Source organism: Camelus bactrianus, chromosome 24 (assembly GCF_048773025.1).
Source record: "Camelus bactrianus isolate YW-2024 breed Bactrian camel chromosome 24, ASM4877302v1, whole genome shotgun sequence".
Lineage (NCBI taxonomy): Eukaryota > Metazoa > Chordata > Mammalia > Artiodactyla > Camelidae > Camelus > Camelus bactrianus.
Genome location: NC_133562.1, coordinates 1,807,654 through 1,826,009, shown reverse-complemented (window position 1 = coordinate 1,826,009; position 18,356 = coordinate 1,807,654). Strand labels below are relative to the sequence as shown.

The following is an 18,356-nucleotide window of genomic DNA, read 5'->3' as shown; positions in this document are numbered from 1 at the left end:
CACACCAACACTGGATGTGATAAATCTTTTTAATATTTAATAAATTAATACCTACCCCATCATTGCTTCTGTATTCATTTCTCTTATTATGGTTGAACATGTTTTAAGATATTTATTGGCAATTTATAACTCTTCTCCTGTGATTTATCTCTCTCTAGAGAGCATTTGTTCATTTTCCTATTGAGCTGAGTTATCTCTTTCTTAATATCTTTCACAGCCCCTCTGTGATCTAGTCTTAAAATATGTTCAAAGATAACTCAGATACAGTCTTCAGAATACACCTAAAACCTGTGTGTATCCTCAGGATAAGTCTCTATCCTGCTCGGGGATAAGTGACACTTGCTCTGTTCACCTTTGGAACGAGGTGTTTGCAGGTTGGCCACCGTCCAGACCCCAGGGCGAGTGGAGCTGCCCTTCCTGCGCGTTCCTCCCTGGAGGCTCGGCTGGGGTCTTGTGATCTGGGCCAGCCTCCTCTCTTCCTCCGCCTGGCAAACATCTTCATCTTGCCACCATACCACACTAATGACGGTGCCCCGGGGCCATCATTTTAGATAAGTGATGAGCAGTAGAGAAAAGAAAATTCAGAGGACAGCAACATTTTAAAAAAACACTTGTTTTTGGCTTTGCCCCGGCATGAATTCATGGTCTGTAAACCACAGGCGTCTGTGCAGTCGGGGAGGGAAAATGATCTGATGTGAATCCTGGGGAGCTTCTGGGGGGACCCGGGACCCTACAGGAATGATGCAGGATTCTGGCTCTCTGTTTGCTGTGAGGCTGCGTAACATGTGCTCACTGTGGCCTGAAACCACTCGCTGTTCCTTCCTCTACAGTTCCACTCGCTGGCTCCCATGTACTACCGCGGGTCCGCTGCCGCCGTCATCGTGTACGACATCACCAAGCAGGTAAGAATGTCCCCTCTAGAATTTAGGTGACGTTTTTGGTGACTCTCTGTCTAAAACGACCACAGCAGAGACCTCACTGCCTGAGTCTTGCCTGGAATGAGAGTCCATAAAATGGTGGTGGGAGATGATGATCACTGGATACTGAGTTTTAGTGTCTGGTGGCCAGGCAGTTCAGATCTACCTGCTCAGTGAAATAAACGATGAACATTTTCTAAATTGTCTGTTTGCAGAGGCAAGGTCGTGCCTGCTAATCCCATTCTCCAGAATGTCAGTGTTTTAGGAAGAGGAAAATTTTTTTTAGGTTTTGCATGTTTTAGAATTAAAGATCCTTATTTTCTCTTGGTGTTTCAATCATACAACTTAAAACGCCCAGGATAACGTCCATGTCAGCGTGGTGGGTTTGCGTGCGCATGAGATGGGTGTATTTTTAGTTTTCACATTGAGGCTCCAGGATGTCCGTCAACCAACCAATAACGTCAGTGGTCTGCTGGCATCTTCCCCACCCTGCTCCCGCCCCGGCCCCCGGGAGTGCTGACTCAGCGTTCAGGGCTGCTGCTTCAGTGACTCATCGCTGAGCCCATCGGGAGCTCCCGACCGCTCACCTCCATGGAGTGGCTCCCTGGACTGTTTCCTGGAGGTCGGTTATGCGTGACGGACAGAGAGGAAAACAGGACTCTAAAATGTGTGTGTGTGCATGCGCGTGCGCATGTGTTTATTTTCTTTTTCTTTTCTGATTAAGTGTGAACGTTGTTTGAGTCCTACGACTGCACCCTTGTTCATGCCGAACCAAGGCTGTAAGTTACAAGTAATGCTATTTATAGAAGAAAATTATGCATATGATTATCTTAACCTCAAGTTTCAGTGTTAGAAAAGGAACCTTTTACAGCCGATGTATGGATACCTTCACTAACACTAAATTTTGCCCTGCGAGAAGGCTAGTACATTAATCTTCATGTGCCTCCTGAAAATGTTTTTCGTCGTTCATTTATGCTGGGTGTGTGTTTCTACATGGTTGAAGTACTCTGTGAATGAGTCTTTTCTAAGATTGATTTACACTTTTGATTTAGGATTCATTTCATACCTTGAAGAAATGGGTGAAAGAATTAAAAGAGCATGGTCCGGAAAACATCGTCATGGCTATTGCTGGAAACAAGTGTGACCTCTCAGACATCAGGTAAGAATCATCGAAAAAACTTGCTATGTGGTAAGTGCCCTCCACCCTCGAATGTCTGTGTGGTTACGTCTGTTGTCGGCGTCATCATTTAATTGGTGTCATTCACTTGTGGGGGTCGAGGTGGTGTTGGTCCAACCCGAGTAGAATTAAGGGACAATTCTAGGGAAAGGCAGCTTTGATGGAGCGCCGAGGTAGGAATGGATATTTAAGTCAGATCTCCACACAGCACAGTCATCCCTGACGCTAGAGGTCTTTGGGCTGAGTGGTTTGTTATTTTTAGTGCTACCTTTTCCGTGACTCTTGTCATCATCACTCCCATGGCCATTTTGGTAGGCAGCACGTTCACGTGGTCAGGAGACTTCGAATTCTTGACATTTTCCCCGTTTGTCTGAGTTCTAGACTTTAACTTAAGGATGTAGTCAAGTCTATGCAATCTCACTGTTTTGTTCTAAGATCTGAATACGATGCAGCACATGTGAACACCTTTGTGTGTGTATGTGAACAGCGGGAGACACGGGATGTTGAACTTCCTGTACTTGAAGAGAGGTTTGTAGGGACCTGGTCCACATAGACTAGACCTTTGACAGGAGTTTTATCTAGCCTGATAAGCTAACTATTTTTACTAAATAGAAAAGGAAACTGAATTTGCGTTGTCTCCATCCCCTGGTTAATTTGATTCCCAGCCATTTGAGTGGTTGACTTTCCTAAAGACAGTGACATCGTGCTTGCTGATCCAAAGATGATGACATGGAGTTCAGTGAACAATCAAAGTAGAGCTTGCAAAGCTCTTCACATGGCCTTTGACAAACGGCTCCACTTCTCTGGGGTTTCAGAGGCTTTGTATCATGTTGCATCAAGCTGGTTTATAGTAACAGCTATAAACACCGCTAAACTGTTCGTTTCTCTGGGGGCTGGACAAATCTTTAAACGCCCAGACTTAGTTCAGAAGTCTGCCTGCTTTACTGTGCTCCTGAGACAGCCTGTGCGTCTTGAATTCCCCGCCGAATCCCTGTAACGTGTCGTGGGAAAGAGGCAGGGTGTGGAGACGGCCTCTGCCGAGAGAGTCATTGCTGTCACCCCACACCATCGAACTGCGGAGAAGGTGTGACTTTAAGTGGAATGAAGCCTTGTGTGTTCTGGGAGAACTGACGGGTGAGAATTTAAGCAGAAAACAGTTTAAGTGTTAATGGAATTAGTTAGGACTCTTGGTTACATGGAACTGAAACTCAATTGAAATTAATTTCAGGAAAAATGGGAATTTATTGGAAGGTACTGGTGTCCACATGGTGAAAAACGGGTGCTTTATTAGCTCTGGTATTTGGTATGTTCCGTCTTCGGTCTCTAGAAAGCCTGGCGCTCTCTTGTTTTTAAATTGCTGTGGGTGGATTGCCCTGCATCATGACAAAGCATTTGTGGCCAAAGGAGGGGATGTGAGTGGTCCAGATGATTTTTCCCACCATAACCATGAGAATGGGAGAGCAGGTGGTTTTGAAGCAGGCCAGTTCCTAGAAAAGTGCAACCGGCACCTAAAGTCACGCTATTTCTCAGGGTGGAGGTCACTGTTTGTGCCCTGATATAGCGTTCTCCTTGAGTTTCTCCATACACAGCTTTCAACGTGTCCCACTCACATAACCCTTCCATCTCACTTCCAACTGCAGAGTCACTCACAGCTGCTCCACCCCAACCAGGAGACAGTCCGAAACCACTTCCAGCTCCAACATCCAGTGTGACTTCATGGGGCCCCTGTCGCATGAGTCCACATTCCCTAGGTGATAACCATCTGCCCTCTGGCTTGGCCTCATTGAGGTCTGAATTTTGCTTCTCCAGCCTCTATCATTGTGGTTTGAAGGGTCGAATAAGCAAAATTATCTTAGTTACTTCCTGTTACTGAATCAAGGAATTAATTCCCTTTGGGTCTCCTTCAAACCTCTGACTAAGTCAACAAGGAAGGCCGGTTTGATGCTAGTAAATTAAAACTTTTTAAACATTTACTGTATTTTACTGCAATTGTTTACAAATCATAAAATCCATCTTTTTAAAGTATACAGTTGAGTGAATTTTAATCTATTTATAGAGTTGTGTAGTCATCATCACATCTAATTTTAGAACATTTCCACTCTGCAAAGAAACATCACACCCACTTACAGTCATTCCCGATGTCTGCCTCCTTCCAGCCTCTGGCAACTGCTAGTCTACCTTTCTGTCTTTATAAATTTGCCTTTTCTGGACGTTTTATGTAAATGGAATCATACAATATGTGGTCTTCAGTGACTGGCTTCTTTCACTTAGTGTAATGTTTTCAAGATCCATCCATGTTGTATGTAGCATGTACCAATACGTCATTCGTTTTTCATGGCTGGGTAATATTCCTTTGTATGGATATACCACTTTTATTTTTTCACTGACAGCTGACATTCAAGTCGTCTCCACTTTCTGGCTATTATAAAAAGTGCCTCTTAGAATAATCATGTACAAATTTTGTATGGATATATGTTTTCATTTCTTTCAGGTCTATATGAGGAGTAGAATTTTGGAGTCATTTGATAGCAATGTGTTTAACAATTTGAGGCACTGCCAAACTTTTCCAAAGTGGCTACACCATTTTTACATCCCTACCAGCAACGTATGAGGTTCCAGTTTCTCCACGTTCTCACCAGCACTTGTGATTACCTGTGTTTTGGTTACAGCCATCCCAATGGTTGGGAAGTTGTTTCACTGTGGTTTGGGTTTATATTTTTGTACGACTAATGGTGTTAAACATCTTTTCATATGTTTATTGACATTTGTATATCTTCTTTGGAGAAACGTCTCTTCAGACTTTTCCTCCAATTTTTAGTTGGGTTAATTGTCTTTTTGTTACTGAGTTGTGAGGGTTCTTTATATATTCTGAACACATATGATTTGTAAATGTTTTCTCTCATTCTGTGACTTGTCTCTTTTTAATCTTTATTTTGCCTCTCAAAGTGCAAAAGCTTAACATCCAATTTATGATATTTTTCCTTTTTGTGTCTTGTGCTCAAGTGATTGTCTAATTGAAGACCACAAAGGTTAACCCTTACGTTTTCTTCCAAGTGTTTTATGGTGTTAGTGCCTGGGTTGAGATCTGTCCTCCATTGTAAGTACTGAGTGGCGTGAGTTAGGGGTCCACATTAATCTTTTTCCATGTGGATATTTAATTGTCCCAGGACCATTGGTTGAATAGATAATTTTTTTCCCATTGAATTTTCTTGGCATTTTTGTCAAAAATTTGTTGACCATAAATGTAAAGTCTTATTTAGGGGCCTTAATTCCATTCAGTTGATGTATACGTCTCCTCTTATGCATTACAATATTATTTAAATTGCTGTCGTTTTTTAGGAAGTTTGAAATTAGGAATGGTAAGTCCTCCAATTTTATCCTTCTTTTTCAAGATTGTTTGACTATTCTGGAGGACCCAGAAAAAAACGAATTGCATTTCCATAAGAATTTGAGGATCCACTCCTCAACTTCTGCAAAAAGGGCAGCTGGAATTTGAATAGGAATTAAATTGAATCTAGAGATTCAGTGTGTTGAATCTCAAGAACAATTCAGGGGTATTACCATCTTAATATATTCTTCCAATCTGTGAATAGGAGATGTCTTTCCATTTTATTTAGGTTTTCTGTAATTTCTTTTAGCAATGTTCTGTGGTTTTCAGTGTATAAGTTGTGCGTTTCTTTTGTTATATTTATTCCTAAGTATTTTATGTTTTGGCTGCTATTGTGAATGGGGGGGTTGTTAATTTCATTAATGGCACATTCCTCGCTAGTGATGCAGGGTTATGGTGTCTGTGAATAGAGACAGTTTTACTTCCTCCTTTCCAGTCTGGGTGCCTTTTATTTCTTTTTTTTTTTTTTTTTTTTTTTTGTCTCATTACCCTGTGTAGACACTCTAATACAATGCTGAATAACAGTGACGAAAAGTGGACATTCTTGTCTTCTTCCTGATCTTAGGGGCAAAGGAGTTAGTCGTCTGTTAAGTATGATGTTAGCTGTAGGTTTTGTGTGGATCTTCATCAGCTTGAGGGCGTTCCTTTCTATTCCTAGTTTGTTGAGGCTGTTTTTTTTCTCATCATGAATGTTGGGCTTTGTTACATGCTGTTTCTGTATCTTTTGAGACAGTCGTGTGTTTTTCTTTTTTCCTTTATTCTGTTAATTTATTAACCAATTATTGGACTACCGTGCATCCTTGGAATGAATCCCACATATCTGGGGTGAACAAGCCCTTCATGCGTTTCTGGATTGGCTTTGCTGGCACTTTGTTGGGGGTTTAGGTCTATAGGCATGAGGGGTGTTGGTCTGTAGTTTGTTTTTGGTCTTGTCTGTTGGGCGTTGGTATCAGGGCAGTAGACCTTGTAGAATGGGCTTAGAAGTGTTCCCTCCTTCTCTGTTTTCTAGAAGAGTTTATGAAGGATTGGTGCTCATTCTTCTTCAGGTATTTGATGAAATCACCAGTGAAGCCAGTGGACCTAGGCTTTTCTCTGGAAAGATTATTAATTATGAATCCAATTTCTTCACTTGCTATAGGCATGCTCAAGTTTTCTAGTATTTCTTGAGTTAGTTTGACTAGTCTGTGTGTTTTTAGGAAGTTGTCCACTTATCTAAGCTATCAAATTTGTTTTCTTATTTCATGGCAATCTCCCATCACTGTTTCCATTTTTGTAAGGTTAGTAGTGATGTCTATGCTTTTAGAACTGATTTTAGAATTTTAGTCTGCTCTCTTTTCTCATTTGGTCTAGCGGATAGTTTGTCAGTTTTGTTGATACGTCAAAAAACTTGCACATGAATATTCATAGAAGGCTTATTTGTAACAGCTTCAAAGCTGAATCAGCCCAGATGTCCTTCAGTAAGCACCGTGTGTGCAGCCACACCATGGAATACTACTCAGCAGTGAAAAGGAACCAGACACTTAAACTAGCAGCCTGGACGAACCTCCAGGGAAAGATGCTGGAAAAATTTCAATTAACAGAAGTTGGATTTAGATCAGAATAGTAAGGAAATATTATTAGGACAGTGGTGTGTGTGGATAGACATGAATATTATATATATTATATGTGATTAACTGAAGTTTTGTAAACATATGTGGCCAAATGATGAATTTAACTGCCCTCACCCCAACACACACACTCACTGTACAGGAGAAAATCAGGGTGGCTATATTAAAACCCTACTCAGGAGGGCGGGGCAGGGGAAGCCTGACGGGTTGGCCTTTCCCAGAGGGTGCACTGTCTCCCGCTAGACAAAAATAGTTTGGTAAACGACGGGGCTGCGGGTCTCTCCGGCACCTGCTGCTGACGCCCGCCCCTGGCGGTGGAATCCCGTTCTTGGGCAGCCAGTCCCGCTGCTCCAGATTCTGCCTGCTGGTCCGATTTTTCTGGGGTGCTAGCCAAGCCTCTGCACCCTGGACCTTATTTAGAACCTGGCCTTCTTTTACTCTCAGCTAAAACTCTGTGCTCTTCTGTAATTGCCAGAAGACTGCGTTATTTTTCACTGGGGATTGAAGAGGAGTCTGTAGATTTGGCGCGTGCGCGCGTGTGTAGGTGGAACCAGGCTCACCTAACAGACTACGTTGTGTAAGCTTGTAAATCCTTGAGTGGAGCTATGCCTGGCGTATTCTGAGCGTGCGCTGGAATTTAAACGCGACTCACTCCCCAAACTTGACTGAGCCCACTGGAGGCGTTTGTGTGCAGGAGTGCCTCTCGGGGTGGGGGTGCCGATCATGGGGTCAGTGGGGTTCATATCCACACATGTCCCAGAAAGTAGAGCAGTCTGGCCAAACCCCAGGGGGAAAGGCGTTCCGGGGCGTCTGGTCCAGAGAACTCGGTTTCCAGTTGGAATTTGTGTTTACACTCCTGATCTCTATACGAGGTTTCCCTGAGTGCCTTGAAGAATGCTAGACAGAACCTCCTGGTGCTCAGATTATTGTGAAATTGGAGTGATGTGTAGTCTCTGAGTCAGAAGACAGGAAGCAAAGCAGAATTGGCGACACTGTCCGTGAGAAGACTGTCCCAGCTGGCGCACAGCAGGTGCTCCGGGGGCATCACTTCCCTCCTCTTCTGCCCTCCCCCCATGTCTCCCTCCCCAGAGAGGGTGGCCTCAGAGAGAAGCGCTGGTAACAGCTCCCAGAGGAGCGTGTGTGGCTCCTGATGGGGCCTGTGGGACGGGCCGCCCCCTTCTCCCTGCCATCTGCTCGTGGGGGACATTTTAGGGACACACAGGGTTGAAGAAGGTCAGAGAACCTGGGCTGAGCTGACAGTGCGGGCCCCGCGGGGCAGGAGGAGCAGGGACAGGCGGAGCAGAGAGCCGGACGGTGTAGGAGGGGTGGACACGCATGCTGAGCTTCTGCACAAGTCACCAGAGGCCTTGGGATAATTCCAGGCGACTCTGGACGGCACACTTGTCCTGGGGTCTAGACAGAAAAGAAACCTTCTCAGAAAGTCTGGGGAGCCTACAGGAGACTGCATGGCCTTGTCCTGGGCCTGCTGGAAAAATTAGGGCAAAGAAACCTGGAAAAGAAAAAAAAATAGGTCACCTCGCTTCGGGAGTTTGAACATAAGACGCGTGGGGCCCGTGTCAGAGTTCAGATTCCAGGACCCAGTTCCCCAGATTCTCATTCGATTAGCAAGAGCAGGCTGGGGACAGATGCATTTTTTAATTAATTTTTTTTTATTGAAGTGTAGTTGATTTACAGTGTTAGTTTTAGGTGTACAGCAGAGTTATTCAGTTATACATAAACATACGTACGTACATGTATTTTCAGATTCTCTCTCATTATAGGTTCTTACAAGACATCGGATACAGTTCCCTGTGCTGTGCAGTAGTCCTTGTTGTTCCTCTGCTTTGTATGTAGTGCTTTGTGTCTGCGGTTTATCCCTCCCTCCCCCCTCCTTGGTAAGCGGTTCTTTCAGACACAAGTGGCCCGAGGCCTCGGGAAGGCATGGCTTTAGGCGATAGGAGTGATGGGAGGGAAGGAGGAGGCCCCGGGACCCGGCTGGGCATCTGACTGCAGGCCGCACCTGCCTGGGCCTCCCTGCCGCCCCTCGGACCTCACGGAGAATGGAAACAGTGGCCAGTTGTCACTCCGGGCCTGGAAGGAGCACCGCGGACCCAGTCTCGTCCCTTCCAAGGCAGCTCCAGTCCTCTGCTCCTTCTATCGCGTTTCACGTTGGTGGTTGTCCAGAGGAAAGATGTGATGGGCTGATTTGCCTCCATCTAGTAACATCAGACTGCCCCTGGACCAGCGCCCCGTGGCCAGCCGCCCCCAGATGGTGGGGCCCCTCAGGCCCAGCCTATGCTTGGTTGCTTTGGCTTGCGCCAGGGGTTAGGATCACCTGGCCGTGGTGCCTTCATGAGAGAGGCGGCAGGTATCTTCGGGACCATCTGCTTTATTCGGTGATCGGGGAAGGGTCCAGCAGGTGTCCAGATTAGAGGAAGAAGAGGATATCCTGTCCTACCCCAACCATTCAACCAGAATTACCCCCTTGGCGTTCCCCATCAGCCCTGCAAGCACGCTGTGGTCTGCAGCCACCGTAATAAGTGATTTACTGGAGAAACTCCTCGCACCACACCCTCCCTTGGAGCAGGCTCCGTTCCGTCTGCTTTGCCTCGTCTGCTCTTCCTGGCTGTGCAACCTTGACTCTGCACAAACCTCCTTTGACCTCTCCAGATGAGGAGCCCTTCCTGCCTTTCTTGACCACTTAGACATTGGCCTGCCCCGAAAGGATTCTTTTTGTTTTTATTTTTAAAATTTATTTTCTTTTTTTTTTTTCAATGGAAGTATTGGGGATTGAACCCAGGACCTCGCACATGCTAAGCAGGCGCTCTACCACTGCGCTGTCCCACCCCACAGTGATTCTAATTTGACCTGCTCTTCAAGCTCAGGGGTCTCCTGTTGGCCCTTCCTTGGAATCCCACCCATCACTGGCATGTTTAGGGCTGCGAGTGAGTTGGAGAGGCTGAAGGAGTGATTGTGCAGAGGTGCTGATAGGAGAAGGCTCCTTGGCCCTAATTTATTTTATTTTGCAAATGGTAGCAGTGGGAAGTTACCCACCCCAAGTGGTGGTGGCGACTGGGGGTGGGAGCGGCGGGGGTGATGGCCCGGGGATGGCTCCTCTATCCCGGATCCTCTTTGCCCAGGGTTCCGCCCACCTCCTTACATACAGCCCCGGAGATAATCAGGAACGGAACCCTGACTCTGCGACCTCAGACCAACACTTCTCGTATCTCTAAGAGAAACATGGAGAGAGAGTGGTCGGGAGGCTGCCTGTGAGTCAAGAATTTTTTCCCGGATTAGAGGTTGTACTCCAGGAGGGGAGCAGCTGGGGGTAGGAGTGAACCCAGGCTGGGGTAGGAGTAGGATAATTTATCCTCCCAGTTATTCCATCAGCCAATGAGGTTTGGTGGTTCTTTTGTGTGGTGCAGATTACTATGGGAAATACAAGAAAAGAGAAGAAAATATATCCTTAGAGCTATTGACTCTGACTTGGGGGAGCCAAGAGTAGTGTACATATAAATTTATAAAGAATGGAAAGCAGTCTTTAAAGTACACCTGAAACACTTGTGTGTTTTCAAGAACAATATGAATTTTAAAGAATAAAATGAACAGCTGTGTACCTACGAGTGACCTCCCTCCCCAGTCCCATCTCTCCATCCAGAAGCAGCTGCTGCCTGACTTCCATGATAATCACCTTCCTTCCTTCCTTCCTTCCTTCCTTCCTTCCTTCCTTCCTTCCTTCCTTCCTTCCTTCCTTCCTTCCTTCCTTCCTTCCTTCCTTCCTTCCTTCCTTCCTTCCTTCCTTTCTTTCTTTCTTTCTTTCTTTCTTTCTTTCTTTCTTTCTTTCTTTCTTTCTTTCTCTTTCTTTGCCGCCCGTGTTTGCACTTCTAAAGCGTAGATCTTGGCTTGCAGGTTTGGGGACTTTGCATAAATGGACTAACCCCGCGGGTGTCACATGAAGGTTGGGGGACTCATCCTGACACAGGTGCGCTGACGAGGACCACACGGCTTAGCTGTCCATCCTGCAGCCGATGGTGTTGGAGTTGTTTCCGGCTTCTTGTCGTGAACACTGCTCCCCAGCATTCTTGCATGCCGCGTAGCGCCAGGTGCAAGCGTTCCTCTCGGTGCGCGTGTCTGAGTCTCACTGCCGAGTCTCGCGGTGGGTGCCTGCTCGGGTTTACTCGGTGATGCCGGGGCTTTCCGCCGTGGGCACGGTGGCGTGGAGACTGCCTGCTGCTCCCCGCCCTCGCCACGGCCGGGTGCCCTGAGACTCAGGCTGCGGGGACCTGATGAGAATTTCAGTTTGCATGTCCCCGGTTACCAGCGACGCTGGGTGTTTCTATGTGCTTATTGGCCATTTAAGTTTCCCCTTGTATGAAGAGCCTGTTCAGGTCTTTGCCACTTTTTCTATTGGGTTATTTGCCTTAATCTTGTTTATTCAATGTGTACACATATGTATATAATTACTCACAGAATTTGCATATGTGTAAATGCATATATATTTGATGGTATGTGTCGAAATAGCTTCTTCAAATTTATGCCTGTCTTTCCACTCTCTTTACATTGCCTTTGCACCATCAGAAGCCCGTAGTTCCTATGTAAGAGGATTTATCCATTTTCTCCTCTATGCTTTTTTGGGGGGAGGGTGGAGGGAGGAAGGGTGAGTCTTATTTAAGAAATCTTTCCAAGAGCATAAAGATGTTCCCTTATGTTGACTACCTTTTAAAACCGTTACGGTTCTGTTTTCTGTCTGACTGCAAGTCACACGGCATTGGTTTGTGTATCCGCTGCTTCGTTTCTCCTGGGGAGGCGTCCAGCGGAGTCGGCGGTGGTGGTGGTGAGGCCCGCTCTCTCCCCCCGATGAGGTGCAGTCCCCGCGCGGGTGCCCGGCACGCACGGCCGTTTCCAGGGCGCTCTGCTCTGCCCCCCGGCCACCTTGCCCGCCTCAGGCCTGTGCTGCATGGACTGCACCACCACAGCTTTGTCGTCTGGATAGACGGTTTTGGACTTTCGATCTGGGATCCCTCTAGCCAATATCGGTTGGGCCCAGAGAAGGTTTCGGGAGAGTGCATGGGGTGGATGTGTGTGCTGTGGTCCAGTGGAGATTAGGAGAGTGTGGGGCCCAAGTCTACATGTGGGGAAGGTGTGCGTGTTGAGGAATGTTTATTTTTATGGCCAATTTTGAAAATATTTAAATAAACTTTATTTTAGAATAGTTTGCTATTTACAGTAAAGTTGCAAAGATGGTGTAGAATTCCCACATGCCCCACATCCGGTTTTCCCTGTTGCTAACATCTCACATTAACGACTGTGGCACATTTATCACAACTAACAAGCAACATTGATACTTTATTATTAACTGCAGCCCACGCTTTACGCAGTCTTGTTACTTTTCCCCTCAACGTCCCTCTTTGTTCTGGGACCCCATCCAGAACAGCGTAGTGCATTCAGTCGTCATAGCTTTTTTTTTTTTTAAATTTTGTGCGGAGGTAATTAGGGTTATTTACTTATTTTTAGAGGAGGGACTGGGGATTGGACCCCGGACCTTGTGCATGCTGAGCACGTGCTTTCCCACTGAGCTGTGCCTTCCCTTCTCATATCTTGTCAGGACCCTTTGGGCTGTGACAGTTCCTCAGACTCCTTTGTTCTCCGTGACCTTGACAGTGTTCAGTCCTAGTCAGACAGTTTGGAGACTTCGTCTCAGCTGGGGTTTGTGGGATCCATTCCTAACGATTAGACGCAGGGTATGTGGTTTGGAGAGAGAGACCACAGTGGGGACGTGCTACTTTCACCGCCTGATTATTAATTAAACATCGCAGGGTTCACGTTATCAGTGTGACTCGTCATCCCTGATGGTGCTGACCTTGACCCCCGGCCGAGGGAGTGGCCGTCAGGTTTCTCCGCTGTGCAGCCCCCCGCCTCCTTCCTGTGCACTTCGTCCCTGTGCACAGCCCTCACTCAGCGCCACTGCTTCCAGGGAGGAGCACCTGCATCAATTATTTGTAATAATTAATCTTCTGCAGCTGAAATTTGTCCCCCCCCCCATTGATTTATTCAGTCATTTATTTTTATCAGTGTGGACTCATGGATATTTATTTTGTACTTTAAGTTATAATGCAATATTATATCATTTAATTTTTGCTCAAATTGCTCCAACTTTGGCCACAGGAGCCCTTTTTGTTGTCTCCTGTGTCCCTTTAACATAGGCCCATTGTTTTTGTTTTGGGGCACTTCCCTACTTTTTGCCAAAATAAGGTGTTCCAGGCTTGTCTTGTATGTTTTAGGTACAGCCCATGACTCAGCAGTTTCTCCAAGCAGCCCTCATTCCTTTCATTGACGAAGGATATTTAGAAACCAAGATCTGGGCTGGGTGTGCTCATTGCTGCTAGGGTGTCCTTGAGTCTAGGCCGTCTTAGTGAGCAGAGCTAGGAAGCGTATGTATGCATGCTAGCTAACTTGAGTTTGTACACTTATCTGTAATTATTTCTGTAGGTATCCATCTGCATCTGCGTTAAGAGAAACACACGCTTGTGTTGATGCCTCTGACTCGAATCCAGAACCGCAGGGCTCACGCTAAATTTCTTTAGGGGGTCAGGGAGGGATGTTCGAAAAAGTCAACCACTGATGTGTGATTAGGCAGAGGGGTAAGCTTTTGTTCCTGGGGATTTTCTTAGAAGATACAATACTCTTTTCCCTTTCACTTTCCGCATTGCCCAGAGCTTTCAGAGCTCAAAATGTAACTTCTGTGAAGCATTTCAGCTATGCCAGGGGCACAGTATTTGTTTATCTTTATTTACTATTCACTTAGGCAGTGAACTGAAAACCAGTTAACCATCGTCATCCTCATCCTGGTCCACCTGAATTGAGTGCTTACTACACACTGCGTAGTCTGTGTTCATCCCAGCCCTGTAAGAGTTACACGCATTCTCCCATCTTACCGTAAGGACGCGGAGGCGCGGAGCTGGGGAGCTGGCCCGAGTCCTGTGGCTCAGAGGCGTGGGCCCAGCTTCAGACCCGGGGAGTCCGTCCCAGAGCTGACATTTAAGTTCGTCTCGTAAGAAGTGCAAGCAGGATCCATGAGGGAAAATCATTTCTGAACCACCAGGCAGCTGATTTGATTCTGCTCAGAGAATTTGCGCTAACAGTTTTTTCCAGTGGTTCTCTCTGACCTCAAGGCACTAGCCAAAATTTCTGTCTGGAGAAGAGGTGTTAAGAGGGAATGAATGGCCAGCCCCTCCTTGGGAACCCGTGTTTTCTGCTCAGCCCTCATTCGATTCAAATTCTGACCTTTTCCATGAGAAGCAATCCCTGAGTCTGCGGCAGGAACCTGACACCAGGAATGTGGCCGCAGGTGAACAGCCTTTATGGACAGCAGGCATGGCCCCCTGGGACAGAAATCCTTCCCAGGGGACACACGTCAGCTGCTTTAACTGTGAGTGCTTGGGTCGTTGTAAAGTGTGATCGTCCAATGAGGTACTTATGGCGAAGGTAGTAATTCTTCTTTTTGTAAAGTTCATTTAAGTTTTAGTTCCACCTCACAGGTAGGGAGTGTCGAAAAGAACTGGCGTTTTGAACAGAGATTTTGCTGCTTTAATTGTTGCTAAAATGATTGCCTCCTCCGGGTGTTACCCAAATATCTTGGATGTTGAGAGGTGACGGGAGGTGATGGGGGCACAGCATCCCCGAGTAGCCACTTCAGCGGCTGCTGGAAGGAGTAGGGGAGACCGAGAGCACTGGCGGCGCGTGGCAGCCTCTGCAGACAGCCTGCAACCGTCGTCCGCTGGGCTTTGGTGAAACATGGTGAACGATTTCCATGGCTTTCGGCTAGGATGCCTTAAACATGTGGGAATAATTCCAGCAGACATTCAACCGCCGTCTCCTGCTCACGGCTGCCTTGCTGTGCGCTCATGGCCCTCTGGGTTGGTTGTTCAGGCTTTGACCTTGGAAGGTCGGGGAGAGAGTGAAAACACAGGGCAGGCATTTTTTAATGACATGGTAACTGTTGTATCCCTGGAGTCTGGCAGAATGTAAAACGCTTGGTTATGGCCGGTGTGGTATTTTAGAAATGTAATATGCACGCCAGAACACACCAGGAGCACCAGAACGTGTCTTTGGGGGAGAGCTCGTGCGGCCACTGTCCCTTTATTTTACCCCTTGTAACACGGTGCCTGATAAATGTATCTTATTATATCCTAGGTGTAGGCATCTCGATACAGATCTCCACACTCTGGACTTTGCAGTGTCAGATGATGAATTGGACAGGCTGCAGAAATATCAAAGTCAGTGTTTTACAGCCTACCTTCTAGAGGAGTTATTCTCAAGCTATAGGAAACGTAAGAAGCTGTCGGGAAGTGGCTAAAATGCCTATGTCTGGCACTTGCCCAGTAGACAAGACCTGGTTCAGTAGGTCTGGGGACAGGGGTCCTCATTTCTGACAAGCCCCAAATAATCACGGGCTCGGTGGTCTGTAGAACACACCTGAGACTGATTCCCCAAAAGATTTGAGGGGCCCTCTGGGGGCATCCACGGAAGGCTGAGTGATGACTGCTGGGTGACAGAGAGGAATGAGAACTCTTGGATGTTTGTTCTCATTTCCTCTGTTTCTAGAAACTGAGAGATTTGCTTTTTAACTTATATGTTTAATTTTCTGGGAAAGTGAGGACTTTTGTGCACCTGCTCTAAGATACTAGAAAACTCCTTAGAAGATGTGGTGGTTCTGCAGTTAACCACAAACTCTTTGGAATCACATGGTGGTCCTGCCAGCAGTGTTTCAGCCTGCCTCTCTCTGTGCACGCTAACACTGCAGAGGCATGAATCTGATGCATGAGTCACATGACCCTCATTTTCATGTGCGTTCCTTTAAGTGTGAGCACGACTATCTACTAAAAAGCTATTCTTCACCTGTATACAAATAATAATCAATTAGAAAATCAGGTGGAAGGTAGAACTCTCTTTATAATAGCAGTATAAATCTGAGGAATAGGCTTTTTTGATGTGTGCATGTCATTGTTAAAATTTGAAATATTGTAATTCCTAGAAATGAATTCAGCAAGAAACGAGCAGAGGCCTGTGTCGATAAACGTGGCAGCTCTAAGGTAAGACAGAAAAGAGAAGACTCTAACAAGTGAGAACAGGTGCCTACCTACTCCTTGGATAGGGAAACTGAGCAGAATTGTAAAGATGTCAGTTGGCTCTAAATTAAGTCACAAATTCACTGAGACGCCAGGCAGGTTAATTGGAATCATTTAAAATCACATTTTAAAAGAGGTTTTACAAAATGATCCTAAAACTCACCTAGAAAAACAAACAGGCAGAAGTAGTATTGGAGGGACTAACCCCAGCAGATGCTGAAAAACATTTTAATGATTCAGTAATAAATCAACACAGCGTTGTCACAGACCTAGACAGAAAATCAGTGAACATACTGCAGCGTCAAGAAGCAGAGTGAAATACGTAGCAATGTTTAGTATGTGATAAAGGTGACATTTTAAAAAGTGCAAAAAAGGGATAGTTTATCGTTTGGGGATAATTAGCTGGTCAGGAAAAATAAGAGAAAATTCAAAATGGATCGAGGATTTAAGTGTAAAGTAATAAAGCCATAAAAATTGGAGAACACAGTTGAATTTTAAAAATAATTTTGGAGTTGGAACAAACTGTTCAATCATGATACAAACCCCAGAAGCCATAGAAGAAAATCACCAGTAAGTCTGCCTACATAGAAACTACTGTGTGGCAGAAATGCCACAAACAACATCTGAATACAAATGATAAGCTGAAAAACATGTGGAAAATATATTCTGAAGGGCTAGGTTCCTTTATATGCAAAGAGCACTTACAAGTAAATAAGAAGAAAATCTAAACAGTCCAAACCAAAATGTGCAGAGAACACGCACAAGAATGTCGCAGAACAAGAAATTCCCATAGCCGGTGAAAAACTGTGCTCCATCTCTGAATAAAAGTTACTCAGAATTAATGTCAGACTTTTCTCATGGAGAAAGGACTTTACACTGAGATGTAATCTTACTCCTGGAGTGATTTATGGAAGTGAATGTGTTTATGAGTTGGCTGACATAGCCCGTGTTCCCTCCTCCTTCTGTGGAGTGGTGATGACTGCACTGGCAGCCCCCTGCGCTGCGAGATGGGGGGCTTGAGCCAGATAAACTCAGGGTCTTTCGAGCCTCCCACTTACTTGTTTCCTCCATTTGCTTGGTTTCCTCAGTCTTTCTGGCATTCTGTTAGAAAACAGTGCCGTCTTTGTAAAGATGTATTAAGTAAACACTGGTGATACATCACTTTCTACGTGCCGGCTATAGTTTTGAGCACCTTATGATATAAAGTTATGCTCCATTTAAAACGTTGAAGCGTTCACCCGATCTGGAAGAGACGGGAGCTAAGACCCGAGGGAGGGCGACCTGAAGGGGTCGTTTCCTGAAGGAGGACGTAATTTTACTTCTGTGAGCAGCACGCTTGAGCTGCCTTCCTCACCTTAGGTACCCACGAGGCCACCTGTGAAAAGTTCTGAACTCGGGCTCCTCTGCACAGGCAGCCCAGGGCAAGTCCTCTAGCTCTACCACACACGAGGCACTTGCCCGTGAACCCCTGGGGACGGAGCATTATTCTGCCCTCCTCGGGGCGGGGGGGGGGGCAGGAGCTCCTTCTTGGGGTGCTGACCCCCTCTCCCCTTGCTGACCTCGGAGGAGGATCACCAGGAATTAAATAGCCCAGCTGCCCTGTTGCCTGGTTACACCAACAACAAAACAAGGACCCTTGCTGGGCAGCGCAGCCTGGGGACTAGCTGGAACCGCAAGAATGTTGTTTCCTGCCCTCCCCGTGGAGCACCTCCCAGCGCTGCGGCGCTGGGCCAGCCCAGGCTTCCGCCTGTGTCCGAGACAAGACAGGCTGAAATGCAACATCTGATTCCCATCAGAGTCTGGGTCTGGGAGGAGACGCCCCCCTTCTGTGTGTTTTCAGCCCTCAGCCCCCCTCTTGGCCCTTGTGGAAGGCTGGGTGAGTCTCCACCCTCATCCCCGGGACTTTTCCCGTTGCACTTCCTCTGAAGTCCGCACAGCCCCCTGCCTGAGTCGTCCTGCACCCTGACGGGAATCTTGTCACTCAGTCGTTCAGCAGGTACTTAGCGATCACCCCCAGGTGCCGGCCCCCTGACACACAGCCCCCCCTGAGGGTCAGAGATCCACTGCACATCAGGGGGACAGGCATCCCCTGGGATGAGGGCACAAAGAGGGTGCACGCAGGCTGCGGGGGTGGGCGGG

General features: G+C 46.5%; 1 protein-coding gene across 2 annotated transcripts in view; it reads left to right on the top strand.

The window, feature by feature from the left end:
- The window catches only part of RAB31 (RAB31, member RAS oncogene family), an 83,693-nt gene that overhangs the window by 48,440 nt on the left and 16,897 nt on the right, over positions 1–18,356 (top strand). Inside the window, exons 4-6 of one of the 2 annotated variants that reach the window (XR_012502081.1) lie at positions 831–902; positions 1,970–2,076; positions 16,124–16,181. Coding sequence is in view for 1 of the 2 variants with exons in the window: in XM_074352419.1 (XP_074208520.1) it covers positions 831–902; positions 1,970–2,076 (179 nt within the window). In the remaining variant the exon portion in view is untranslated. The remainder of the gene's footprint in view (positions 1–830; positions 903–1,969; positions 2,077–16,123; positions 16,182–18,356) is intronic. The other variant, XM_074352419.1, reaches the window with a different exon arrangement.